Source organism: Pelecanus crispus, chromosome 8 (assembly GCF_030463565.1).
Source record: "Pelecanus crispus isolate bPelCri1 chromosome 8, bPelCri1.pri, whole genome shotgun sequence".
NCBI lineage: Eukaryota > Metazoa > Chordata > Aves > Pelecaniformes > Pelecanidae > Pelecanus > Pelecanus crispus.
The window spans coordinates 45,025,741-45,050,797 of record NC_134650.1 but is presented as its reverse complement, the minus strand read 5'-3'; the positions used below and the strand labels follow the sequence as shown (position 1 = coordinate 45,050,797).

The following is a 25,057-nucleotide window of genomic DNA, read 5'->3' as shown; positions in this document are numbered from 1 at the left end:
TGCTGATGCATGCCACCTCGTTGGGAAAATACCAAATTTTCTCTTCTTCTGCACACAAAAGATCAAACGTACACAAAAACACTCTATCAAAGCCCAGCCTCTCCTCAAAAGATGCAACTTTTAAAAACAGTTTCTCATTTCAAAGGATCCAGCACCTGGACAGTCGCTCACTTCTGAGTCTGCTCAGCAGTGCACGTCCTCACGCCCATCGCAGTAGATGCTTCACACCCTAAAAATGCCACCCAGGGCTAGGCCAAGATTCCTACATCTGCTGCACATTGAGCCACCGCCGTTCTGTGTAGCACACCTCTCTCATAAATTGAAAGTTAGAACAGTTTATCATTGCTGAATGCCCCTAGAGAAACGAAAACACGAAATGAAAAGATAACAACGCTGAACGGGTGCGATGAGATGCGAACAGCTGAGTCAGAACCTGGTGTCTTTTTTTTTTTTTTTCCTTTTTTTTCTTCTTTTTAATTCCCTGAAAGAGATCGGCAAGGAGGGTACAGTCAGAGCTGATGCTGTCAGAGGAGCCTTCCTGTCTCTGGAGATCAACAAAGCGCTCTTCCAAAGAAACCTGCACCTTCCCTGGGAATTTACTGCTTCACAGCAAAAATTCGGAAAGCATTTCCATCGGAAGGATTCTTCAAGCTGGAGAAAAAGAAAAAAAAAAAAAACGGAAAAAAAAAACCGTGTAATGAACCAAAAGCAGGCACTGCAGGACCCAAAGTGTGACACACCTACAGGTTAACTCTGAATTTCTTTGGGGTGCACTGCCTGAGCACGCTGGCTCGGTGCTGATGTAGCCCCACCAGTAGCAGGAGAAAGATAAAGGATAAAAGAAAGAAGAGGCACAAATCCGCAAGTTCGCTTTTATTTTATGCTTTCAATCCAAATCTACACTGTTAATGCCAACAAAAGGAGCTGGGAAGCAAAAGCCTCTCTCACAGTGCTAGCTTTTATCCAAGGAACACTGTGCTCCCTTATGCAGGGATTCAGGCATAAAGAGGAACATGTTTTCCTAAAAACAGTTGTCAAATAGGCTGGCAGGTTCCCAGAGCCTGGCTGGCCCATCTCCTAGTGCTGGCAACGGGAGTAGCCAGATCAACTCACGTTAAATGACAATAAATATGTATATTCATTTTCAATCTGCAGAGGTGCCCCCGACAGCTCTGACTCCAAGCTGCTGGGGGTGGCTGTGTGCGTGGGGGCAAGGGGTCTTTTCTGTTCCCAGCCCTTATTTCTTCAGCCCTGCTGGGCTGCAAAACCTCAGGAAAAAGGCAATATTTCATATTCCCGCAAAATAAACATTCCAGCAAGGGTAAAGGCTCAGCAAATCTCAAAGGCAACCTTTTCCCATACCTGTCTGGGTATGTATCTTTACCAAAGGCTATTTCCAGTGTCCTAAAGGGTAAGGTTTTCGCCTTGATCTTTGAAAAGATATTTCACTGTCCAGTGGATCTCACAGCATGAAGGTGGTCCTTATTGCTGAGTGTAAATAACACTTTCCAAACCTTCATACTCATCCCTGCTGCGAGAACGTCTTTGGTTTCCCTCACCTGCCAGGTCAGCGCCTGGTGCTCATATTGCATGTCACTGCTAGCGGTAGAGTTTATTCTTAGCTAGGGCAGCGTTTGCCATCCAAGTAAAAAGTTGTCTGTTAGTATAAAAGATAAGTGAAAGGAAGACAGAGATAGAACTCATGCGAACAGGAGGTTTGTCACCTAAATCCAATCTACCGAATTGCAAATCACAGAACTGCAAAGTGCTGACCCTGATAGATCTATACTAAAGCAGCCCATATTTAATGCCTATAGCTTTCCTGTCTTAGTCTATTTTTATTTTCTGAGATGCTCTACAGCATTCTAGGATATCCATTATTAGAATAACAATAGGCAACTTTTTTGGATTTCTTACGATAATTATAAAAGATGAACTACATAGAACGGACAGAGCCATGTCAGCAGTGACCAAAACCCCCCACAACAGTGGGAAATGCTATGTTTGCAAAGATAGCTCTGAGAAATCAGTACCATCACAGCAATATCTGAAAAAGTACATCACGGACTGAAATGGAAGCTTCAAATTAGAAAGGACTGAAGGAGCTGCGACTCGATCATTGCAATCATTTGGGGGTGCAGGATTTTGGAAGCACTGATTTGCAATTGTACACCAAAACCAGCAAGGTTGGCCCAAAAGAAACTACAAAAAAAATTACAAGGGTGGCAAACCCATCTCCAAAACCTGTTTGATCATCTCTCTATAGGTTAATTTACTCATGCTTCTTTCAAAGAGAAGAGAAGAAATTAGTTAACAAATACAAACACATCCCACACCCCAGAGCTGAATGAAAATCCCAATTATAAGCGTCAAAGCGTGGCCCAGGCTGAAAGCTGCAGGAATACCTCTGCTTATCTTTTAACGTTATAAACACATACAACAAAATGTATTAACATGGACACATACTGTAATAAAATAAAATAAAGCTTAACAATATTTCATACCTTTCACACCAATCTGAAAGCAGCTACTCACTTGTGGAGGGTAAGAGCAGGACAACACGCTCTATTTGTTTGCATCTCAAAATTCACAGTGACACTACTAAGTCACGTATTTCCAATCCACCAGCCTTTCTGGCTGATACCTGCTGACTTTGACGTACAATTGAACACACAGTCGAGAATAAGAGGAAAGTACAAAGAAAAAAATCCCACCTCTCAGACTGGACTCCGTTCTTTAAGGAGCCGACATAACTTTTCTTCTTTTCTACAGGCATCACGTCCACCAAACCACCTTTTTCGTCTGCAATGACTCCTGCGTGCACTGCAGTTTTGCAGATACTGGAGCTCTGAAAAATATTTAATTATTTTGACTTACAAACTGTCTATATTTTATGTGTGGAGATTTACCGTCTCCATTAGCACCACAGAAAACCAGGGAATTAAAAAAAAAAAAAAAAGTGGAATGAAAAAAGCTATGAAACAATTCTGTCCTACTTATGGGGAGACTAAGGATAAGAGATGCCATGGAATAAATCTTGCAGGTATGTCATAAGCCCCAGTAGCAAATGCAAAAGCAAAACATCTGTAAGAAGATCCACCACCACCCGGAGGACAAGCAGCCTTTCCACCGCTCCCTTCTGCGGTGGAGCTGCGCCTGGGAGATTATCCAGGGCCAAAGCTGAATCGAGGACAACTTTCCAGCCAGCACCTCTTGGGTCTGCACCAGAGAAACTGCTGCGGTGAAACTCTTTGCTAGTGACCAGCCACCTCAGCAAAGTTTATTCACCCCGTTGCTTGAAAAGCAGACGCTTTTCCTGAATTAAGGTAAATGACCACCAATTACCCAGGACAGTTCACATCCTTCTTTCTAGGAAAAACAGAAGGACTGCATCCATTGAGTGGTGTAGTTTTTGGACAGGCATTACTCCATAAGACAGCACCAAGTACGGAGGGAGATTAACACTTCTGAAAAGACTAAAGCTTCTCTATTGCACATCGCGCCGTAACCCTGCTCTCCAAGTGGTGCAGAGTCAGAAGAGCTGGAGGAACACAAAACACTAACAACTGATGACTAAGCTTCAAAAGCATCCAGAAAAGAGAGCAAAAGCAGAGAAGGCTTAGACATAGTATAAACTTGGCCATCAACCCTCCAGAGGATTTACATACGGCAAGCTGGAATAACAAAAAGCAAAAACCAGCTTTGCACCGGGAACTGCAGCGGGTGAAAATCCCAACCCCATAAACTCCCTGATCACTAAAAATCAAACTACTACAAAACCAGTGCCAAGGGCGAGCGCTCCCCTCGTGTACATACAATACGGATCATACTGTTTCATTCTCGCAGCCATATATAGCAGGTTTGCCTTGTCCCCTATATATTTATCACTTTGGATGGCCTATCTCTTGGCAGCTCTTTGACTTGAGTGCTAATTTGGTATTTGCTTCTATATATGGTCAAGGGAGCAAGGGAACGCTGTGTTTGGAAGATATGCTGTGAATTCACCCTAGAATGCAGTGGGAAATCTGTAAATCTAAAATTGGCTCATAAAATTAAACTGTCCTGAATCAATTTGCAACACTCTCCACTGGGAGACATCCTAAACGACGTTCTTTTCAAGGCATTCCTGTTTTTTTTCCAGGACTTGCTGTTCTGCTGCTTACTCAAAGCTTTGACCAACAGGCTTTTTATTGCCTTATGCCAAACCTCCCCTTACCACTCTGTTGGATTGCAGCCCTCTCATATCCCAGGCCAGGCTGTGCTTTGATTTATTGATTGCAGAGCTTTTGGAAGATGAGACGTTATAAGAATAAGGCCTTCCCCTCAAATTCAGAACTACAACAGCTGTATGGACAACGCAACGGCTTTCCGTGGTGTAGCCCCTTGGGATGCTCTGAGAGCGTTTCCTGATGAAGTGGACTCTGAGGCACACACCGTAAAATGACAATACTTTTTATAGTGGGCTATTAACAATAGTCTGTGGCTATGAGTTCAATCACCCATAATTTCCTCATTAGTGTGACCGGTTTAATCATTAAGTTCATATTTCCTGAGAGCCGAGCCACCCAACTTGGTCTGCTCTGGTGATAAATGCCAGCCTCATTAGGTAGGCGATCTATCCTACTCCAATTATTGCCACACCACTGTGGATAAAAGACCTTATCTCAAGAACAGAAAATCATTTTCTCTCCCAGCTTGATAGAGCTCCAGAGCAGGAATGGGGATGGATTTCCCTTGCAGTCTTATGTCACACTAGGCAGAGTGACAAATGACAGTGCCTCGTGAAACTTAAAAGCTCTTTTACAGCCTTGATAAAGACCCCCGGGTGTTCACACAGCTCCAGCATCACGCCAGAACTGCTCCTGTCCACATTAGCAAGAGCTGAGTTTTATTTCCTAGGCACAATCATGTGTTCATAGAATTTTTTTTTTTTTTTAATGTTTCCTCCCTTTTACATGGCAGTGTAAAGAACTTTGCTGCAATGTGCCACCAGGGAAAAGAGGCAACAAATTTTCTGTTCCCCAGCCAGCTGCTTCTCGCTACTAATTTCAGCACTGGCAGGACGCTGGATATGCTCCCCACGTGCTGCTTCAATCTGCAAACCCTGCATGCAGGCAGCAAGTCTGTTCTCACCAAGTAATGCTATTCACTGGGAAGACCTGGGATTTGGGCATGAACCTTTCCCATAGCATACCTTCCTGCATTTTGTTCATTTACCCCAAATTTTAAGGCTCCTCTGTGTCCCTGCTCCACAGTCTTACTAATTTCACCACGAACAGTTTCCTGCACTGCTTTTTAAAGCAAAGGCTGCCAATATCTCTTTGTGCTTTAAGCCACCAGGATTAGCCAGGAGATAATCTTATAAACACACAATCCAGGATAAGTTTATAATGGTGAGTAAAAAAAACCCAATCAGGATGTCTTTAAAGTGGGTAAAAATCCCTTAACACAAACTGAGATAGTGGCGCCTATGACCCCTGAATAAAAATCAGACTTATCTCATAAAAACTGCCAATTCTTCATGTCAGAGCTTTGTTCTTCATGGCAAAACAAATTTTCACACGCCTTCCTGGGATCATGTAAATGCAAATGCTACCTCCATCCAAAAGCAGAGTGAACCAGGTTGTTACACAGACTAGCCAAGCATTTTTGTCATCGCAGCTTGGACTATCAACTCCTTCCCTGCCAGAGCATTTAGCAAATCCATGTTTTGGAGAAGGTGCTAAAAGGCCAGAGGGAACTCTGCAGGGAGCACAGACTGGAAACAGGGCAAGATGCTTCTTTTTCTTTGAGATAACTTATTTAAGAAGACATGGTTGGAGCCAAGTCCCCCCCTGGGCCATGAAGGTGCCACTCTAGACGTGAAGCCAAAGAGCCCTCCCAAAAGACTAGCACTTGTCTTGTCCATCTTCTTCTTCTCTCTGCTTTAATCATTCCTTGGCCACGGGCTTGGGTTAATGCACAGCATCACCTCCCGGAGGGCACCCGCACAGCCCGTGCTCCCTGGGAAAAGCCTTTGCCCAAACTCTCCTTGCACGGCACGCGTGTTTCTCCTGACAGCTTTCCAGCCTGAGCATTTCTCAGCACCCATACCTCTCCCTTTGCAGCACATTTCACAGCCTCCCCAAACTCCTTTTTCCCAGCTGGTTTCACCTGCTTTCCTACCAATCTCGCACTCTCATAAAAACCCAAGCGCTTTCCTTATTACACCCGCACCACGCTATTAGTACAGTAGTCCAGACAAAGGTTAACCAAACCCTCTAGGAAGTAGCCAAATACTTTTTTTTTTTTTTTCCCTTCTATTTTATTTTCCTCCCAAATCACAGTCCAGGCCCCAGTTTATGAAACAATACCCAGTGGGTACAGTAGGAAATGGAGCTTGTGATTCATTAAAGGACACGAATCCTTTTGCGTCAGTACAAATCAGGAAACAATGCCAGGCTGGGATGCTGGTCCTTGCCTAATACCCTTGCAATCACAGGCCCCGTTCCGGGGGTAATCTGAGGTAGTTTTGTCCTCAGTAAAAGAGAGAAAACTATTTCCCATTTCCTGCAGGTTGGAGCATGCACAGAGGCAGGTACCGCGGGGTGGCAGCTGCCCGATGAATTTGCATGTGAGCTAGTCTAGGCTAACCTGTTTGTGCAGCTCTACCGTTAAAAAAACTGGTCTCAAGGAAAATAAAAAACAGGGCTTTTTTTTTTTTTTAAATTACTTTCAAAATTGCTTGCCTCGAATTATCGTATGATTTCTGCAGGTTGTTTTTTCTCAGGAGTCTGCAAAGCTCCATGGTGACCCCAAGCTGGGGGTCCGTGATCTGCCAACACTTTCCCCCAGGCCTTCAAAAAGCATGTTCCTACAGGCTACACACACCAGCCAGGGAGCTGGCATTTCTAAACACAATCTCCAACAGGAAAAAAAAAAAAAAAAAAAAAAAGAAACACCCGCAAATGGAAAACGTTGAAACCCAGGTTTTAGAGGCCTAATATTAAGAGATTTCAAAAAAATGACTCCCTGCCTAGTTTCAGCATCACGTCTCTGCTCATCCCCATGAGCAGAGTTTAGAAAAACAAACCAAGAAAACCAAGTCGCATGCTTTCTTTCCACCGCTCTGTGCTGTGTCCTGGCTGCTCAAAACCGCTGCTCAGCTCCCAGAAAGGGGGGGACAGGGGAGGGGGAAGAAGGCCTATTTTTGACAACTATATAGTGTGATAGTCTATAATAAAAGCCCTCTGGTGCTCAGTTGCAGATCTCAAAACATTGCAAAGGCGGACAAGAGCTGCCATCATCTCATAGCCAATGACCCTAAGGCATGGAGAGGTTAAGTGACCTGCCCAGGTCCGTAAGTTATTTTAATGGAATAGTGCCGGAGACTGGAAGGGCTCCCCGAGCCCACTGACCCCAGCCTGGTGCAGTAGCTGTTGCACTTTGTTGGTGCTACTTCTTCCTTCCTCCCCATTTACTCCATCCCCACGTTGTAATGATCACGGAGAGTTTGACTGCCTTGCCTAAATCGCAGAGTATGGCCGCAGCTCTGCGCTACAGACATCGTGCTACAGGGGGTCACCAGGGAAAGGAGCATACTCACGTCTGCATAAACGTTGGTGCCAAACACCGGTGCCCAGTACGATGGCTCGTCTTTACAGTGGGCTGGACAATAAATCCTAGAAAACAATTTATTCATAGTTATTCTCTATATCAAGGCTCAACAGGAAAGCAAGCTGCATTCTTGGGAGAGTTCAAGTGCCTGCATCTGGTCTGCAGGTGGCAACAGTGAATTTAATTTTCTGTTCCCCTCAGATGACACTTGGTAGTTACTGCAGAACTGCAAATAGAGGGGTTTAGACCAGTAAAAGAGGGATTGGTCTTTTATGACATTTTCAAAGGGGAGTACCTATAGTTTCGCACAATGCTGTGCACATAATTGTTTGCACGTGCTTGTGCCCCCCTGCCCTGCCATGACTTACACCTGCACAAAGCAGCTTTCTATAACAAACTTTTTTCCATGTTTTAAGGCAGAAAGGAAAACTGCATCCAAAACCCAGCAAGTGCAGGAGAACAAAGGCTGAATGTGAAGTCGCACGCTCGCACATAGGGGCGTGCTGAAACGGGATCGCACAGCCTGGTTTACACGCTACTGAAGCCGTCTGAAAACTTAACATGAATTTTTCTGTTGTGATGCCAAGAAAAGCAGGGTGGCAGGAGGAAACGTGCCATTCCCAACACCCGCCTCCAGTTCATCTGGTAAAATCAGCTCCATTCCTGATGGCCCTCAGATCTGGGGACCGCAGCGTCTCAGCATCCTCCCTCCTCAGAGCAGAGCGGGTTTAACGCCGAGCATAAGCGGGCTCGTGCTCGTGGCACGCAGTTACCTTGGGCAATGAGTCGCCGGCTTTTTGAACTGGCACAGCTCAGCTACTGTAGTATAGCAATCCACCGTCTGTGCTGCGGAAATAAATACGGAAAGGCAAATTAGCAGACCTAATGGCTCAGGCAGCTGCAGAAAACACAAGTCACGGTCACGCAACGCATCTGGCGAGACCCATGTCCAGCTGAGGGCACCAGGAGGAAAGCTGCTCGCTCCTCTCCCAGCAGCATGCAGCCAGGAGAGGGCTGACCAGCTCTCTCCAGCAGAAATCCTGCCACCGTACTACAGCGGGGCCTTAAAAAGGTCACAGCTTTCCAAAGAGAAAAGCAGCTGACCCACAAGACGGTGTATTGTTGCTACAGCTCCAGACATGGAGTCTAAATAACCCGACACCTACAGTTTTCCCTGAAAGTGGCTCAAGTGGATCTAATCAAAATGATGATTATATGGAGGAGGAGGAGGAATTATTCAAAGATATTCAGAAAGCGGGAATGGTTTAAAAAGTAGAACTGCACAGTATTTATTTATATGCTCATCATAAATATGATGACTCACTGTTATAAACTAACTTCATGATGACTCACTGTTATAAACTAACTTCATGTGTATTACATGTTTCATTATACTATCACACTATTATATTAGGTACTATTTTTTTCAGTTTTTATACAGTGTTCACACTAGACTGAGGCTTTCATACAAGAATGCCTCATCTTCACCACTTTACTATCAGCAGCTTGTGACACTGCAGCTGATGTTCGGACCCAACCATGATCCATCACCAGGAGATGCTGCTGGAAATGGCCCGTTACCACCGTTTTCGGTCCCTTCCTCCTAGATCCCCACAGAAAAATGAGGTGGTTGATAGTGGAATTGCCCATAATGGGTGGTGGATCGCCAGTCTAGGGTTTAGTTGTGGTACTGAACCATTTGACATGAGCACTTAAAACGAAAAAGAGCACTGTAAGGAATGATGTTTTCAAGTATCCCATAAAACTCTAGCAACGAAGTTTCTTCTCAACTTTTAAAACTTACTTGTGACTTTGGAAACCATGAATGCATTTGAAGGCTTACTTTTCCTGCAAAACAAGCAAAAAAACCCATTTGTTAAAAAAATAAGCATACTACGCTTACTTGAATCACTATGTGTACATATGAGTAACACAGATGACTGAACATCTGCTTATATCTAAAGCAAATACAAAAACTTCTTAATGAAGAGAGTACCTGAAAGACTCCACGCCGTTCCTGGTAGACTTTACAAAAGCCGGTGTCCTCCCCTTCCTCGTGATATCAACCAGTCCTCCTTTATTGTCCAGGACGCCGTAATGAATTGCAGCACGACATATGCTTGATGACTGACAAGAGTACAAATACAAATAGTATGTGAAATAAATCTCATTCACAGAGCAACGTTGACCAGCCGCTGTGCAAAAAATGAAGAAGAAATGAAACAACCACCACCAAAGGGCCAAATGGAAAATAAGCTGAGTACACTCCTTTGGAATCTGGTTGTTAAATCTTACTCTCCAAACACAGCCTTATTCTTTTATTATTATTATTATTATTATTATTTTAAGCACTGCCTGGTTGAATGGCAAGCTTTTTTTAAATAGCAAAACCATGCATTTAGATACAATTTAGAAAAAAGGCAGCATTGGAAATTAACGACCGGTATGAAATATTTCCAGTTCTCAACGAAATATTCAAACCCAAAATATTTCTGCTGAAACCACTTGGAGAAGGCGGCTGTCTGCGATCACAGAAGTTGCAGGGCAAAGATGTATCATGGGCAATGCCGTCATGCACCAACAGTGAGAATGGGGAAAGCAAACATGCTTTTACACAAAAACCCTTTTATCTTCAACCTTTCTTCACCCCAAAAGTAGTTTTGATGGGAAAACAGTGCCATGCTTTATTTATAAATTATCTTGCTAATTCAAGATCCAGCAAATCAGCCCAAAATATTATTTAGTTACAACACTTAACAGTGTTTTTCGTATGAAGTTTCTGGTTAGCGTGACAGCTGCCCACACGAAAGAAGAGATCTTTGTAAGAGCTGTCTATTGATCCCCACCCCTCACTTTCCATGGGTTTCATTGCACATTAAGGGCACTCATGACAAAATCCAGTCTGGAATCACTTTGCCTTTCCAGACTGCTTCTTTTTTTATCACTAAGATGAGGAAAATACAGATAATCTTTATTAGCACTATTTTACAGCACCACAACTGGAGAATACGAAAAGCCAAATTACACCAGAATCATTGGCATTTCCCATTTCTGTTATTACCACTAACTCCCCACAAATTACATCTATGAGCTATTAAAAGGTACTTACACTCTCATAATAAAATGTTCCAAAGATCTTTCCCTTACTGTACAAGCAGCCAGCTGGGCACAAATACCTAGTAAAGATATATATCTTTGAGGGTGGCAAAAAAACAATTCAAGAAAAACAGACTTTGACTCTATTTCATTTAATAGTCATTCCATTCATTTCACGTAACTCTTCCATTTAAAAACAAGATTGCAAAATAGCTACTTTTTAAAACAGTTTCTCCACCCTCCTTAAAAGCCTGACCAATATTTAGATTCTGTGGATTTGGTTTTTCTCCAAGTGATAAACTGTCCCGTTCTTTGCAGAAACCTTAACCAGAAGTTCTTGACTGGCTGGGAGGGGACAAGCTATGAATTATTGGTCTGGCTTGGACAGCAGTGGAATGCATGAAAAAGGCTCAAAAATTACTCTGCCAGAATTTATTAGACGATTTTGGACACCTGGAACTGTGGGTCATCATGGCTGAATAAAATAAACTGAGTCACCTTATTGCTAGGCTTGGCTGAGGGCTTTGTATTACAAGAAATTAAAGCTTTTTTCTAAAAAGAGATCTACTTAGACAGTCACAAAAAAGACATAGTATAGCCTATCCCACGTTTGCAAGAACCAGACAAGTTTTAGGCCACTTTTTCCCACAGCGCTCCAAGAGGTATCAATAAAAGGCTACCTGTTGCACGTTGAGCCTCTGCATTTGTCTCTCATTTTGGTTTCACAGGTAATGACTTGTGCTGGGGAGAAAAAACAAAACAAATAAATATTTTAAAAAGGAAAGAGACTGCCACAGCCTGCTTCCGAGCTACAGAGATGAGCAACCACCATGCATCTTTCCTGGAGGTCTTTGGTGCAGCAAGATAAAATCTTATCAGAGACCAAGCAGCCTGGAGCAGTTCGTGCCTCTTTAGCCGTTCACCTGAGACAGGTGCCTTTGGAAAGATTAGCAAGGAAGAAACATCTGACAGATGAAGGCTTTGATTTACAACCCGAGGTCTGCAGCCAAAGTTCTCATTCTCCATTTAATTACAGACTCTCAAGATGCTGGTAGATAAACTTGAAAAGGATGCGTCGGCTTGTCTCACCCTGTTTTCACAATAAGTCTCTTTTAATTAACAGCTATTAGAAAACAACTGAGGAAGTACTACCAGCTCCACAAATAACTTCAGAAATCTTCCCAAGCAAGAAATAAAAAGGAAATAAATTAAAAAAAAATAAAACCAAAAGCTGCAAAGGGGGTAACTGCTGAGCGTAGAGTATTTTAACTGGGAAATAAAACCAATATTTCCTAACGTGATTACTGATCTGGGGACCTTTGGTTCATCAATACTTTCTTGAGATGTCTTAAAAGAACAAATAACTATTGCAGACTGATGTGCAGAAGGCATGAGTGGCTTTTGAAAGCTTTGCTCCCCACTTCTGGCAGGCTTCTGCTATAATTAACAGCAAATTTTCGCACAGATTACCTCCCCCTCCACTCAAACCTCCTCCCAGTTATTTTTTCCCTGAGCCTCCTCATCGCTTTCCACACCTTTTCCCATAGAGGTGCTTCAAAACTTATAAAAGCTGAAAAAGAAAGAGGCTGCCTTACTCATGTAGGAGTCCAGGATGACTTTATTGGGCTTGATGGGATTGCTGGGCTTGCTTTCAGGAGGGTAGAACCGCACTGGCATTTGCTCCGCAACCTGCAAAATCTCCACTTCGTTATTTTCATCTGTCTCGGCGATGACGGGATCTTCGTAACGGTAATCTTGTTAGAAGAGGGGATTAAAAACAATTACAGCGTGTTCGCATTGATGGGGAACGCGGGTTTACCCCTCGCTTTACCCTTCGATGGAGAACAAGCTGCCTGCTGTTGCAGCCAGGCAACGTGATTGGGAAAATGGTGCCAGCCAAATTCATCCTGCTTGGCCAGTCCTACCCAAACCCCTGCACCGCTCTCGTCCTCGGCCATGAGGAGAGGCACGATGCGAACTAAGGGATGATGGATGGTGGCTCTGAGAGGGCTTTCTACCACCGGGGCATCCCCTCCCCTTCTCCCCGCTGCAGCCCACCTGCAGCCCGGGGACCTCTGCCTGGACCCACAACCCCAGGCTAAAAATGATAAATGCAACGTTGCAGCAAAATAAGTCCCTGCTTTGGGCAAGGCTCCAGGGAACCTGCCTGTTTCTAAGAGCCCAGTTCTCTGTGAAGCAAAACACATGGGAGAAGAAAAATGCCCTCAATGCATGATCCCAGAAAACCCTGTGTGCAGGGGGGGACAGCACTGCTTCACTGGAGATTCCAGTGTGAAGAATACTTTTTAGATTTTTTTTTTCAGGAAAAACCGTCCACAATCCCCTCTTCTCCTCCAAGAGACACGAATTGCTATATTCATTTTGCAGCCGTGAAAACCAAGGTGGGGAAAGAGGGAAACGCTCCATCCCCAGCCCCTGAAGGAGCGGGGCAGACAGCCAGGCTCTGCCCACCCACGTTGCCTCCGGTAAGCGCCGGAGAACATTCCCTTCCCAAACAAACCCAGCGAGGACGGGATCGCTCCTGCCCGCAGCCTGCCAGCACTCAAAATCCCGCTGGAGCTCCCGAGCCAAACCCATGTAAGCTCAGAGCAGCTTCCCCCCACCCGAGCGCTCGCTCTCATTTTCACTGGGGGAGAACGCGCCGAATCCGAGATCCAGATTTTAAGCAGATTGGGGCTTTTCAGTTTCAGCAGCAGCCACTGATTTACCACGTGCTGTGATGTCAAAATATTAAGGATGGCTAATTAAAAGGTGCATAAAGCTGCGGCTGCTTCTGGTTAAAAGTTTCCAGGCATAAGGTTGCTCCAGCCTTTTCCCCAACCCAGGAGGGTGCCCCAAGCCCCACCACGTACCTTTGTAGCAGAGGTTGTTCTGGCAGCCTCCTCCGTAGCTCGGCGGGCACTGGGAGCAGGGGCGGCCGGTCTTGTACGGGGCTTCTCCGATCCAGTTGCCCCTGCAAACACAGGAGCAATGCGTACCCGTCAGACACCCAAAGACCCATCCAAGAGAGATGCCCAAATGCCCATCCGAGACTGCCTGGCACTAAGGCAGTGGGGAAAATGGGCGTTTCTGCTGTGCTCATCCTTGGATAGGGGGCTGTAAATGAGGAAAAGATGTCCCCCCCTCTTTCTGTCCCCATGCTGCCTGTTGGCCTCCAGCGATAGCTCCGCGGGCTCAGGGGCCGCCTGCTTGCTGCCTCCCATTTGCCCAACGCTTGCCTTCATCTCTCTTGGTCATCAGAGCCACAAGTCTCCCACCATTTTCTGCAACACGCCCAGGCAGCGGCACGGGCCAGGCTGGAGCACAGCTCTTACCATTTAAAAGCTGCTCCATTTTCCACCTGGAGCCATTTCCAAACAGAACAACACCAGAAATACAGGGACCCTCACACCAGATCATCTGGGAAACAGAGCAGCGCTTTGTACTTTTTCCTCACCCAACCTGGTGTCCTCAAGTCCCCAGTTTTGCCTCTAAGGCTGCAGAAACATCGTCTTGGCCCAGGGCAACTCAGCAAAGACTACACAACCAGCCCAGGAAAGCTGGTTGAAAGAAAAATTGTTCCTCCTCATTTCACCTCCAAGATGACATTTTTAGGGGTTTACTTAGATAAATTGCATGCAATATCGCTTTTACATTAAACTCCTATAGAAATACTGCGACCTTAGGCAAACAGAAGTAAATCAGTGGATTACTGCATTTTCCTCAAGAAACTACCCAGAAACAAAAGCCCTTTTTGGCACTCTGTACTGCAGACTTCAGGGGCTGAGAAGGTTGAAGGAGCCGGAGTTCAGCCCATGGCTACGAACCCTTTGGTTATTGCTCTTTCAGCTGTCTCCACCTATAAGGCTAGATGAGGACAATGCGCGCTGATGCCAGAGAGAAAAGATTAAGCAGGAACTGCAGAAAGAGAGGATTTTTCCATCCAGCAGCCCTGAATGGATGGCGTGCAAATAGCCCAGCCTGCTGCAGGAGCTCCATGGGAGACGGCGTGATCCCATACGAGGAGCAGGTTATTAAATCCCACCAAACCACAAGCACAACATGCTCAGCAGCTAACGTGGGCAGAGGGCCTTACACAACCCACCCGTAGGGCTCTGCCTGGATCGTGCTACGAGCTGCCAGCCCTGTACCTGCACACCTTATTTCTCTGCGCTATTCTGCCCTATGGTCTCCAGAAGTCAGATGCTCTCCAAGCCACTCCATTTGTACATAGCAATTTCCCGATTTCATTTTGTTGCAAAGATTGAAATCGCCAAGGACTTGGGAGTGGGAATGTTTCTCCTATTAGCCATGAAAAGCAGAAAATATTAATTGCCATTGCCAGGGAAGAAACTTCTCCTGCACGTAGTAGTCAAGAAATGTGATTTTCACTTTGAAATTTAATCAAACCATCGAGTTAACTGCATCAGTCAAGATTTAGCTATTTCATTTTTCAGCTTAAGCCACAGGGAGCTCTTGGGTCTAGGATTTATCTCTTTGCAGCTCCTTGCAGCGGGCCCCAGCTCGCTTCGCTTCCACCAGCGACTGCTGCAGGGCTGGCTTTGCACGAAGCAGCGGTGTGTTTAAACCAGTGGATTTTGCAGGGAAGAGGCGAAAACATGTCATGGTACGGCAGCCTACCTGGCTGCCAGAGCAGCGCTGAGCGGCGTTAATCCCCACCCCATCCCCTCCCACCCTCGGAGCAGCAGGGAGAGCGCGAGCCTCGCTTGGCAGCACACGCCAGCTCCGTCCTGGCCATCTCCTGCTCCTCCTTCCCATGGCAGGAACATCAAAGCTCCGGCCTGGCCCCGGCCCCTCATTCAGTTTTCCAGGCAATGCTCAGAAGTCTTGAACCAGCTCTGTGCTGCCGTCTAAAGAGAAAATTTAAAGCCACAACCACCAGTCTAGACTGCCTGAAATCTCTTCCCCAGATCCTGGGCTAGTTAAGCAACCTGCCAGTTTTAGGAAAGCTGGAGAGCGCCCAGCTCATCTGCCTTACTTGGGCGAGTAGTTGCAGACCAGGTAGACGGCGTTCTCCCAGATCTCTCCCCAGACGTTCATCTGCTTGCAGACGTTCACGGCACAGCCGATCTTGTTCGTCGTGGCCCAGACTATCTGCAAGTGCGACAGAGCTATTGAAAATGAGCAAACTCCCCCTCTGTGGGCACATGTTGCAGTGACAAGTGGGACATGGGGGGGATGCAGCGAGTATAGATACAAAAGCCCTTCGTCTCCTTTACCTGGGTGTAATGCGTGCACATAGAGCCAGTGCATCTCTCTGGGCACCACGGGTTGCACTCATGAGGATACGGGTACGTGTAATCTTTAACTTCATCATACCAAGACTGGACATGGAAAGCTGGAGACCGATACCTGAAGGAGCAAAGACCGGTCACAGCTGAAACCACCAAGCTCCGGTATAAGTTTTCAAACAATACTGGGAGCCTCCGGCCATATTGTAAGCTCACACTTTTTTAAATACAAGTTTTGCTAATTTTATATAAAAGTTTCTGAAGTTTCAATCATTGAGAAGGTGTTGCCTGAAGAACCCAGTAACATGGTCCAATGAACAGAAAAAAAACTCACTGAAAGTGTTAAAGATTATTTTTTTCCCTAAGATTCACAGCCCAGTCTGACTTTCTGTATTATTTATAGGTTGACATGCTCTTCCAGTGCTGCTGACCCGAAATGTCCTCCTGACTTTTCCACACAACTACAAAAAACTTCTAGTTTGGCGGAAAGTTGTGTTTTGAAAGTAAACAGAAGTTAAGGTTTGCCAAACATCTTCAACCGAAAGCCATCGTGTACCTATTTCACCACCGGGCAATTTGCTAAATCTGGAAGACACTAGCAGTTAATACTGTGAGACCTTTGAAAGCAAGTGGGCTTTTTCACACTCACATCACACCAAGAGTTGGTGCAGAACAGTTGAGGCACTGCATACGTGCCCCACCTTTTATTGCAGCAATTTCCCTCTGCACCGTGCCCCCGCACACGCTGGGTGTACTTTGTGCAAACCACGCACCAGATATTGCAGTCCGCGCCAGCACCGATGCTACTTGTGCTGCCTGGGGGAATGCAAACGGTGTTAAAACTACCTATAGCAACTCATATGCATTTTTCATGCTACGCACACAGTGAGCAAACAGAGCAATCTGCAAATTCTGAATCAAAGCAGAGCAGTGCTTCAAACCCACTACTTTTTATTGCTTTCAACAGCTCACATGAAGCAAGCGGCCAGAAATACAAATGATATCATTACCAACTGGAGTTTGTTCTTTCAGCCAACTCTTCATTAAAAATCATTCATTAGAAGTATTTTAAAAACATTAATCGCATGATGTCACTGAAGTGAATACTTTCCGAATCCTACTTTACAGGAGAGGAAATTGAGGCAATCAAGTTATGGCCCGTTCCTGAAAAAACTGAGATAAATCTGATTTCTTTTTCCTCTTAGTGACTGCAAAGGGAGGAAGATTGGATCTGCCTCCATCAGTAACCCATGGCCATCTTGAACGCTTGTAGGAGAGCCAAGAACAGCCCGATCTTTTGACTTTGTTTCCAATGGATTAACCACTCTACTTTCCAATCATTATTTAATTCTGCCAACAAAAACGGGCCCGATTTTTATATCAGGCCAATTTCGCACCGGCAAATTTCCATTGCTTTCAACCAAGTTCCACCTGATTTACAACAAGCATAACTGCATTTCCACCCATTAGGGCTCCTGAGCACGTACAACATGTTTGCTGTACAAGCAAGCTTAACCTACAACAGGCTTAATGATAGGGGCTTAACAATAAACAATTTCACCATGAGATGGAGAGGCAAACCCATTTGGAAACCTTAATGTCAGCCTTCCTAGCTGGGTTAACAACTAGGTTAAAAACCTTCCCCAGGAAGTTGGGGGGGGGGGGGGGTGGTGGTGGAATAAAATCTGCAAAGTGGTTTCAGTACAGAGAAATGAGGAGCTGGATAAATATTTATGGGAAATACAGCAAGAGATAATTAAAAAGTTTAGAGCAATGAGTTCTGAACTTGTAGCTGAGTCCAGACATTGTTCCTGAGAAAATTCAGCTTTCAGACGGTACTCAGCCCAGAACCCCCCTGAAACAGCAGATTCAGGAGCAAGGGTTACAGCTTCTGTAGCTGTTCTCCTTAAGGAGTGGCACATAACAGCTGAAGTACCCTGAGATACAGATAAATGGAGTAACCCATATCAGTGTTGATTTGCTGGGAACAGTCAGCTGAAGGTGGCTGCAGACGTTATCACTATAACCATTCCACTGCAGCAACACCAATTATTGATCCTCACCTTTTCTCCCATCTCCGCAGTGCTCTACTAAGCATCAAGGCAAACCTTTCCATCTGGCTGTAAAGAAGAATCCGTAAATTGCTCTTTGCAACAAGCTTGTAGCACCCCAACTCTTACCTGCCCCAGTGAACTGCCAAGTTCTGTCCAATTGACCTGATGAGGTCACTAGGCCCATGGTCCCAGATGCACTGCTGAGCCCAAGCTTGGGCTGTTCTTTCCAGCTCATCATCCCAGGTCTGCAGGAGGTGGGGAGAGAAAAGAACAGGTCAATTTGCCATCTCAAGCTTATTAGATCAAGAGGCTCAACCAACAGCAATTAGAGGAGAGAGAGAGAATAAATTACAGCTCACCCCTGGTGTCTGGCCTGTCCTTCTGAAACCAGCACATTTTAATGATGTGCCCTGACCTAAAAGCAAGTTTCTCAAGATGTCCCCCTGCCATGGAAATGCAGGGCACTAGAGGGTCTATTATTTTTCCTGCTTGATGTCATGGTGCTTAGGAGATGCTTTGCATAGGTCAGGATAAAACAGACCCGGTAAGACCTCAAGAACCCATCTAGACTATCCACCCTAAACCACAAGAAATTCTTCACAGGTGTTTTTCTAATCTATTTGAAAAAAAAAAAAACCCAAAACATCAAGGACAGAGATCCCAGCGCTTCCTTGTGACACCTATTTCTGAGATCTGCAAGACTTCTAACATGCAGTCAATGCTCTCAGTCAGTGCTCTGATGTAGCTGCAGCATGATTTTCCACCCATTGCACTTGCTACCAGGACATTTCCTGGCTTTCCCATCAAGGGGAACTCCAACAGTGGATGTGGTCCTGCAGTTCACTACCAACATAGGTGGAGATTTTTGGCCCAAACTCTTGAGCAAGGGGTGTGGGTCTGAGCCTCCCAGTCCCATCTTCCCTTCTCCTTCCAGCCTAACTGCTGAGTCCACTGCTGGATCCAGTCAAATTTAACAGAGGTGGCAAAGTCCCAGAGCAGTTAAGCTAATATTGCTCTCACCAAAACAGGCATCAGGTTAGAAGTGACAACCCCCATTTATCTTCCCTTTGAGGGAAGGACGTTGGTGTGAGATCAGTCCTTATTGAATATCACCCACCTGCAAGCCAAGTGAGAGCTCAAACATGATACCAAGGCAAATAGGAAAGCAGGTTTCATTGGCTCCATTGCCCAGGAGTGTATTTGCTGTAATGGCCAGACTTGCTGGACCCAGCAGACAGTGCCCTGAATTCATTGTGTAATTACTGACAGCTGGTCTACTCAGAACAGTCCTTAGAGGATAATTCATTGGGATTAAAATATTACCGCAAATTCCTACAAATAAAACCAAAGAGAAGTCTTGTAATGTGTCTCCAGCCCATTCACGTGCCAGCACAAGATTATGTCCTCTTTGGACATTTACCATCACAACCAGCTGGTCTTTCCAAGTCCCGTCTTCTCCAGAAGAAAAGCAACTTCTGATCTCAAACATATCAAAGGACCTGTCAGAGCCTGTTTGGAGGACTGGAGGGCATTTAGGCTCTCAAACACGTTTAGAAAACATCAAGTGCTCATTCCAAGTAAGTATCTGAACACAGTCTCGGGCAGTTATAACTGGGATGGGGAGGGACCGTATGTCCCTGGCTAAGACGACAGGAAAACGCAGTGTCTCCTGGAACTTGATGTGTCTACACTATCTTCGTAAGGCAAACATGAGCTCATCTAACTGAGCTAAACAGCCCAGACCTCCAAGAACAGCTTATCATTAAGCATGCTCAGCAACCCAAATTCCAACAACATCCCAGAGCTGCTCTGAGCTCATCAGCTTGGCTTCAAACTGACCAGCGGCCAAGCAAATTCACGTCAGTCTGCAAAACCTCGTGTGCGGACGCAGCTCTGACAGAGGGAATAAAACCATTTTCCGTCTCAGCCCTCCAACTCCTTGAAGGTGTATGGGATCTGACCCACCACACACACATTTCCAAACCTCTGTTCAAGCAGGCTATTGCAATTGTGCCTAGACACACAACTTTTTGTGGTCTCCCACTTTCTGCACCAGGCAATGACCAGCCACAATCTGCCTTTCCATCCAACATATAAGCCACAGAAACTCTCCCAAGACGTTATGTGCTGCTAGTACTTCAGACTTTCTAGCAGAGCATTTTTCCCTGCAGCCTCAAAGGCAGAGACATTCCAAATCTCCTAATTTAATGCAGAGACATTATAAGCAATAGGCCATTAAATAGAAATTGATGTGAACATATGCATTACATCTTCCTTTGATGCCTACGGATAAAATAAATGAACTCGGACAAAAGATACTCAACAGGCAATTGGGAATGAGCTATGTCTTTGCATGGCTTTGTGCTTGATGAGTAGAGAAGCTCATTTCTGCGGGCGTCAGATTACAAAGCCATCCCATTTAAATTAGAGTAGTTATTTGCCTCTTGCTTCTCAGACGTGAATGCGGTCAGGAGGCTGGAATTATTTCAGAGCAATAAACATATCAAAAAAATGAGATTTCAGACTTTCCCAGCTACACTTGCAAGAAGTCTTTATGCCAATATTCAAAGCAGTATCTAGGAAGACTACTGAAGCCAGAGGGGCCGTGTACGTCTATGCTCAGCTTCCTTCTCAGGCAGAGATTGAGAAGCCTTCGGTTACACACGATTCCACGTGATTTAGCACATGGACTCTTGTTTTTACTTCTGCAAATTTGTAATGGCCTTTCAAAGTACAGTATTCGCTGTACATGTTAAATACAGGCATGGCATACACACGTCATACTACAATTGGTAGGTTGAGATTTAATAAGAACATACCCCACAAGGAGTCCATTTACTCAGCCTAACTAGTTTGTGAACATAATCCTAATCCTAGGCACCTGAGTTGTAGTGATCAGGTTACTCTCATTTTTCTCCCCAGCTTAGACTTTTTGCAGTACTGGTAATGTACTTTTAAAAGTGGCATGAGAGTCCAGGACTGAGACGTACTGGCAGAAGCTTGGACACGCTTTGCTAACCCACACAGAAATACTAGCCCATCCTGACAAGGAAAGTCAGCGCCCTGCAGTTTAGAGGAAGGATGGAGATACCTTATACATGAAAGCAAAATATTTTCCTTCCAGCAATCTGTACTGAGAACAATTTCACTTTATCCAGCTGTCTTTGAGGCCTCCGCAAGAGGAAAGACTTCTGCCATTCATGACTGCTGAAAGCCATCTGACTAAGCCATCTTAAAAGGTCAAGATGTCTTAGGAACTACTATGTCTTTTTACTCTGGGTTCATTAACAAGGAGTTTGTTTTGGTCTTGGCACCCATCCACTGCCGTGGCTGCTGTTATAAAGTCCGAACACACAGTGGAAGTGGCGATCAGAAAGCTGTTATAGGGGTTAAGGTAATCCCGTATTTGACCGACTTTGTCAGGAAGATGTGCACTGCTCACTCATTTTCCATTAACTCTGAATACCTGTGCTAGCTTTCAATTAATTATACAAACCCAGCAGCAAAACTGTTTATTTCCTCATTTCTTCACTCCACTTTACCTTTATCCCATATGCATATAATTCTTTTGATCTCTCCAGATAAGTCACGGGACTCACTGTGTTATTGCTTTCTTATTAACAGCCTCCACTGACTAAAGTTCATCCTGTAGTAGATAAGTATGTCCCTTTCCTGGAATACATTAGCTCCCCTTGCCACTTTAGATCACCAAAATATGTCAGGTATGGAGGTGGGAGAAAGAACTTCCACAAGGCAGTGTTCAGAGGTTGATGGGCAAGAACAAGTTCTACCTACTTATCCACAAATTAGCACCACACGTCGCCTGTGACGCTCCACACTGGCACCAAAGGAAAAGAGAAAAGTTTATCTACGGTACTAAAGACAGACCATCCTCTTAAACGAGTCCAAATGAGAAATGTCCTATGCAGAACAAAGGATTAAAGTGAAATTCACGTTCAGAATATACACAGCATTTCCAAGTAATATTAGGTAAACACGAATACATGAAAGACTTGATTATAGCCTTTCCAAGTAGCACCATCTTATACTCAGCTTCTTTCTTCACAGCATATAAGGCCCTTTCATTTACCCTCAATCGCCCATAAAAACCACTAGAAAAGCACACTGAGCAAAGGCAAACATGAAAGTGTAACCACGCTGCAAGCGTAAACAGCAGTCGGCCAGTGGACAGTCCGCAACGGCAGCCCTCTCAGATCCTCAAAGCCAACCAAAACACATTTGGCTTTCTCATGCTTTGTGTTTACTTTCTGGAAATCAATCAAGTCGCCTCTTCCCTGGCAGTATCTCGCCGGCAGCCTGCAGGATAACGCGAGAGCCCGCCGAGAGAGATACAAAGCGCCGGTTCTTAGAAAGGCATGCGATTTCTGACAAAAGCGGGATGAAAGGCCAGCAGTGTGAATGCTAATGAGGACCAACTGATGGCCAGTTGTCCTTCCTTACTGTCCTCTGCTCTCCCTTCTCTTTTCCTGTTCCCTACAGTCACAAAAGGCAGGATTTTCCATTTGCAGCACTCCTTTCAGCACAGCTGGCAAACAATTTTGTATTACATTTAGTGTACTATTTATTTTACCCTTTTAAACACCGTCTTAACAAATCATTAATCATTTAATCTGTCAGCAGGAGCGCACAGTTGAAGTCAGGCTAGTTTTGGTCATAACTATATTTGCACATTGGGAAAGGGCACCAAAAAAAAAAAAAAAAATTATTTGCCTACATCATTTTCTGGCCCCGCAATATTTTGATGGCACGTCAAAAATAACTCAAAGTAGGGTCTCTGGCATCAGGTGAAAAAAACTTATTCATCTGAATTGTTGATGGTAAAGGCATTTCATACTTATACTTTTAAGTTCTCCCTCTGAAGTGGGAGAATACAGTGACCAAACTTTTATGTTGGTTTCTTGAACTATGAAAAACCATGACCTGACCCATCCATCCATGAACTCCCAAAGTCCTTCCAGCTATTTCCAGTGACTGAAATTCTTTGCAGATGGAGCCGCATTCCTCAAGCCCTGTTTCTCTAAGGTGCTGAGCAGATTCCCAGCAGCATCATGGATGCTTGGCTCACATTGATAATCTCTGGTGATCAGTGTACGACAAGAGGGCAGATGCTACCTCCAGCGTTGGGCGGTAGCTGATGGCAACCCAAAGACCATCAGAGGTTTCCCTGAGCAGGCTGTGGTGGCCCGAAACACCAGTCACAACGGTCTGAAAGCTTTCACAGGGAGAACGTGAGTTAAACACTAGGGAAAATGTGATGCTTTTATGACATTAAGGTAATGGAAGAACCTGCTGAGGCAGGCTGTGGAATTGCCATCACTGGAGATGTGTCCAGGGCTGGGCCAGACACTAGTTTATGAATAATGGAACCAGTCCTGAAACTATGCACTGGATGGACTCGATGACCCATTAGTGGCCCTTTCCAACCAAAACAGTTGAATGATCTAAAGCATTTTTCACTCTGGAATGAAACAGCTCCAGGAAACCTCTTGAGAAAAACTTACGTTAGAGGAAATTTGCTACACCTCTTGCACCGTAAGGAAAATTAAAATAAAGGTTAAAAAAAAAAAGAAAAAGAGTTAGGTATCAGGAGCTAGACTCACCATGTATTCCATATTAGAGGCCACTGGGTACACTTGACCTCTCAATTTATTGTGGAGCATCAATATCTCCTGTCTGTCTGAGAATAAAATGGCTCTCTTGGGTCTGGAGTGAGTTTCCCCATCCTGATATTTACTCAAAATGCTCTCCAGGTGACTTGAGTTGGGCAAGATAAAGCATTCGGCTGCCTTTGTCAGGAGCAGTACACATCCAAGAGGAAGGATCCAAGGCAGGACAGGATTCATGCCTCCTCCTCTACAGCCAGCAGAAGCAGAGATGAAGACGACGGTAGGTTTTCTTGCAGAGACTCCCGGGGCTCAGCGCGGGTCTGGATTTGGGGGAGAAACAGGCAGTCAGAGCAGTGCCAGAGAAGCTCTCAGTGCTCATGACCCCCACAACCCAGGTGTTTCCTTGAAAAAAAGTGATGCCTACAGTCTAAGCAGTTATCGTTCACCCCAACAACAGGAAGGCCTGAACAACACCGTAAGTTGTACTGGGAGCGAGCACTAGCCAGGCAGCACTCCGGCACGGTGACGGATGCCTTCTCTGCCAAAGAAAGATGCCAGGGGTGCGGGTGTCACCCAGCAATGCCCAGCAGCTCTGAATAATCCCAGCTCTATCCCTTCACAGGTGGGAAGGGGAGACATTTGAAGCTCTTCGCCCAAAGACCAGCTGTTAAAGTAGAGAACAGATAAAAACAGATAAACAGATGAAAGGGAAAGTAAAATTCCCAGCAAGCCAGATCGCAGAGGTCAGACATCAGCAAGAGCTATTTCGGAGGCCCTTGGTCTGCCAACAGACTCCAGCAGAGCAGCTGCCAGACTGTGAAAGCGGCTGTTTATGTGAAATGTCACCGTCACGCCGAACAACCAAAATCCCTGCTGGCGAATGACGCACCGGGGTGTTCTCGCTGACGCATCGCTTTACGGCGGGCGGGAGTGCGGCCAGCGATATGAATTATGGCAGATTAGGAGAGGAGCTGGAGCACCCGTCCTCCCCGGCCAGAAGATTAGGTGTTCCCATGCGTGCTTGGTAGTCGTCAGCACCAAGGGCTTGGAGAGACGGTCTCAATTTGGTCATTACTGCATTTGAATGCCTTCATTTAATCCTCATCCCCTCCCTTCCTCCATGGTGCTCCCGCTCCACCTGCCATTTCCAAGCTCTTCCTCCCTTCCTCTCCCCCATGCCCCAACTTCTCTAACGAGCCTTGTGCATCTCGGCTGGTTTTATTTACATCATGAGCTATTCAGGGAAGGAAATATGTGCTGCTGCATGGCTCTGCAAGCACCTAGAACTCTTTAGGTGGGATCTAAGAGCCTCCAAATCGGAATCAATCCATCATGGGCAATAAGCATCCATACAGATGGTGCGAGCACAGCATCCTCTCTCCTTGAGGCGATATTTTGGAAGAAAGCTTCCCCATCCCTGTCTTCAACACTA

The 25,057-nt window shown here is 45.3% G+C and overlaps 1 protein-coding gene across 1 annotated transcript; it reads right to left on the bottom strand.

Moving 5' to 3' along the window:
• Positions 1 to 575: 575 nt before the first annotated feature.
• Positions 576 to 23,900, bottom strand: CRISPLD2 (cysteine rich secretory protein LCCL domain containing 2). Its single transcript, XM_075714867.1, has 14 exons — positions 23,620 to 23,900; positions 18,125 to 18,243; positions 15,933 to 16,065; positions 15,692 to 15,807; positions 13,566 to 13,666; positions 12,288 to 12,446; positions 11,373 to 11,433; positions 10,706 to 10,772; positions 9,593 to 9,723; positions 9,401 to 9,444; positions 8,370 to 8,442; positions 7,586 to 7,661; positions 2,715 to 2,848; positions 576 to 651 (listed from the first exon to the last, which is right to left on the bottom strand). The coding sequence occupies exons 1-14, from the start codon at positions 23,860 to 23,862 to the stop codon at positions 597 to 599; spliced, it is 1,512 nt and encodes a 503-aa protein (XP_075570982.1). The 5' UTR covers positions 23,863 to 23,900; the 3' UTR covers positions 576 to 596.
• Positions 23,901 to 25,057: the final 1,157 nt, after the last annotated feature.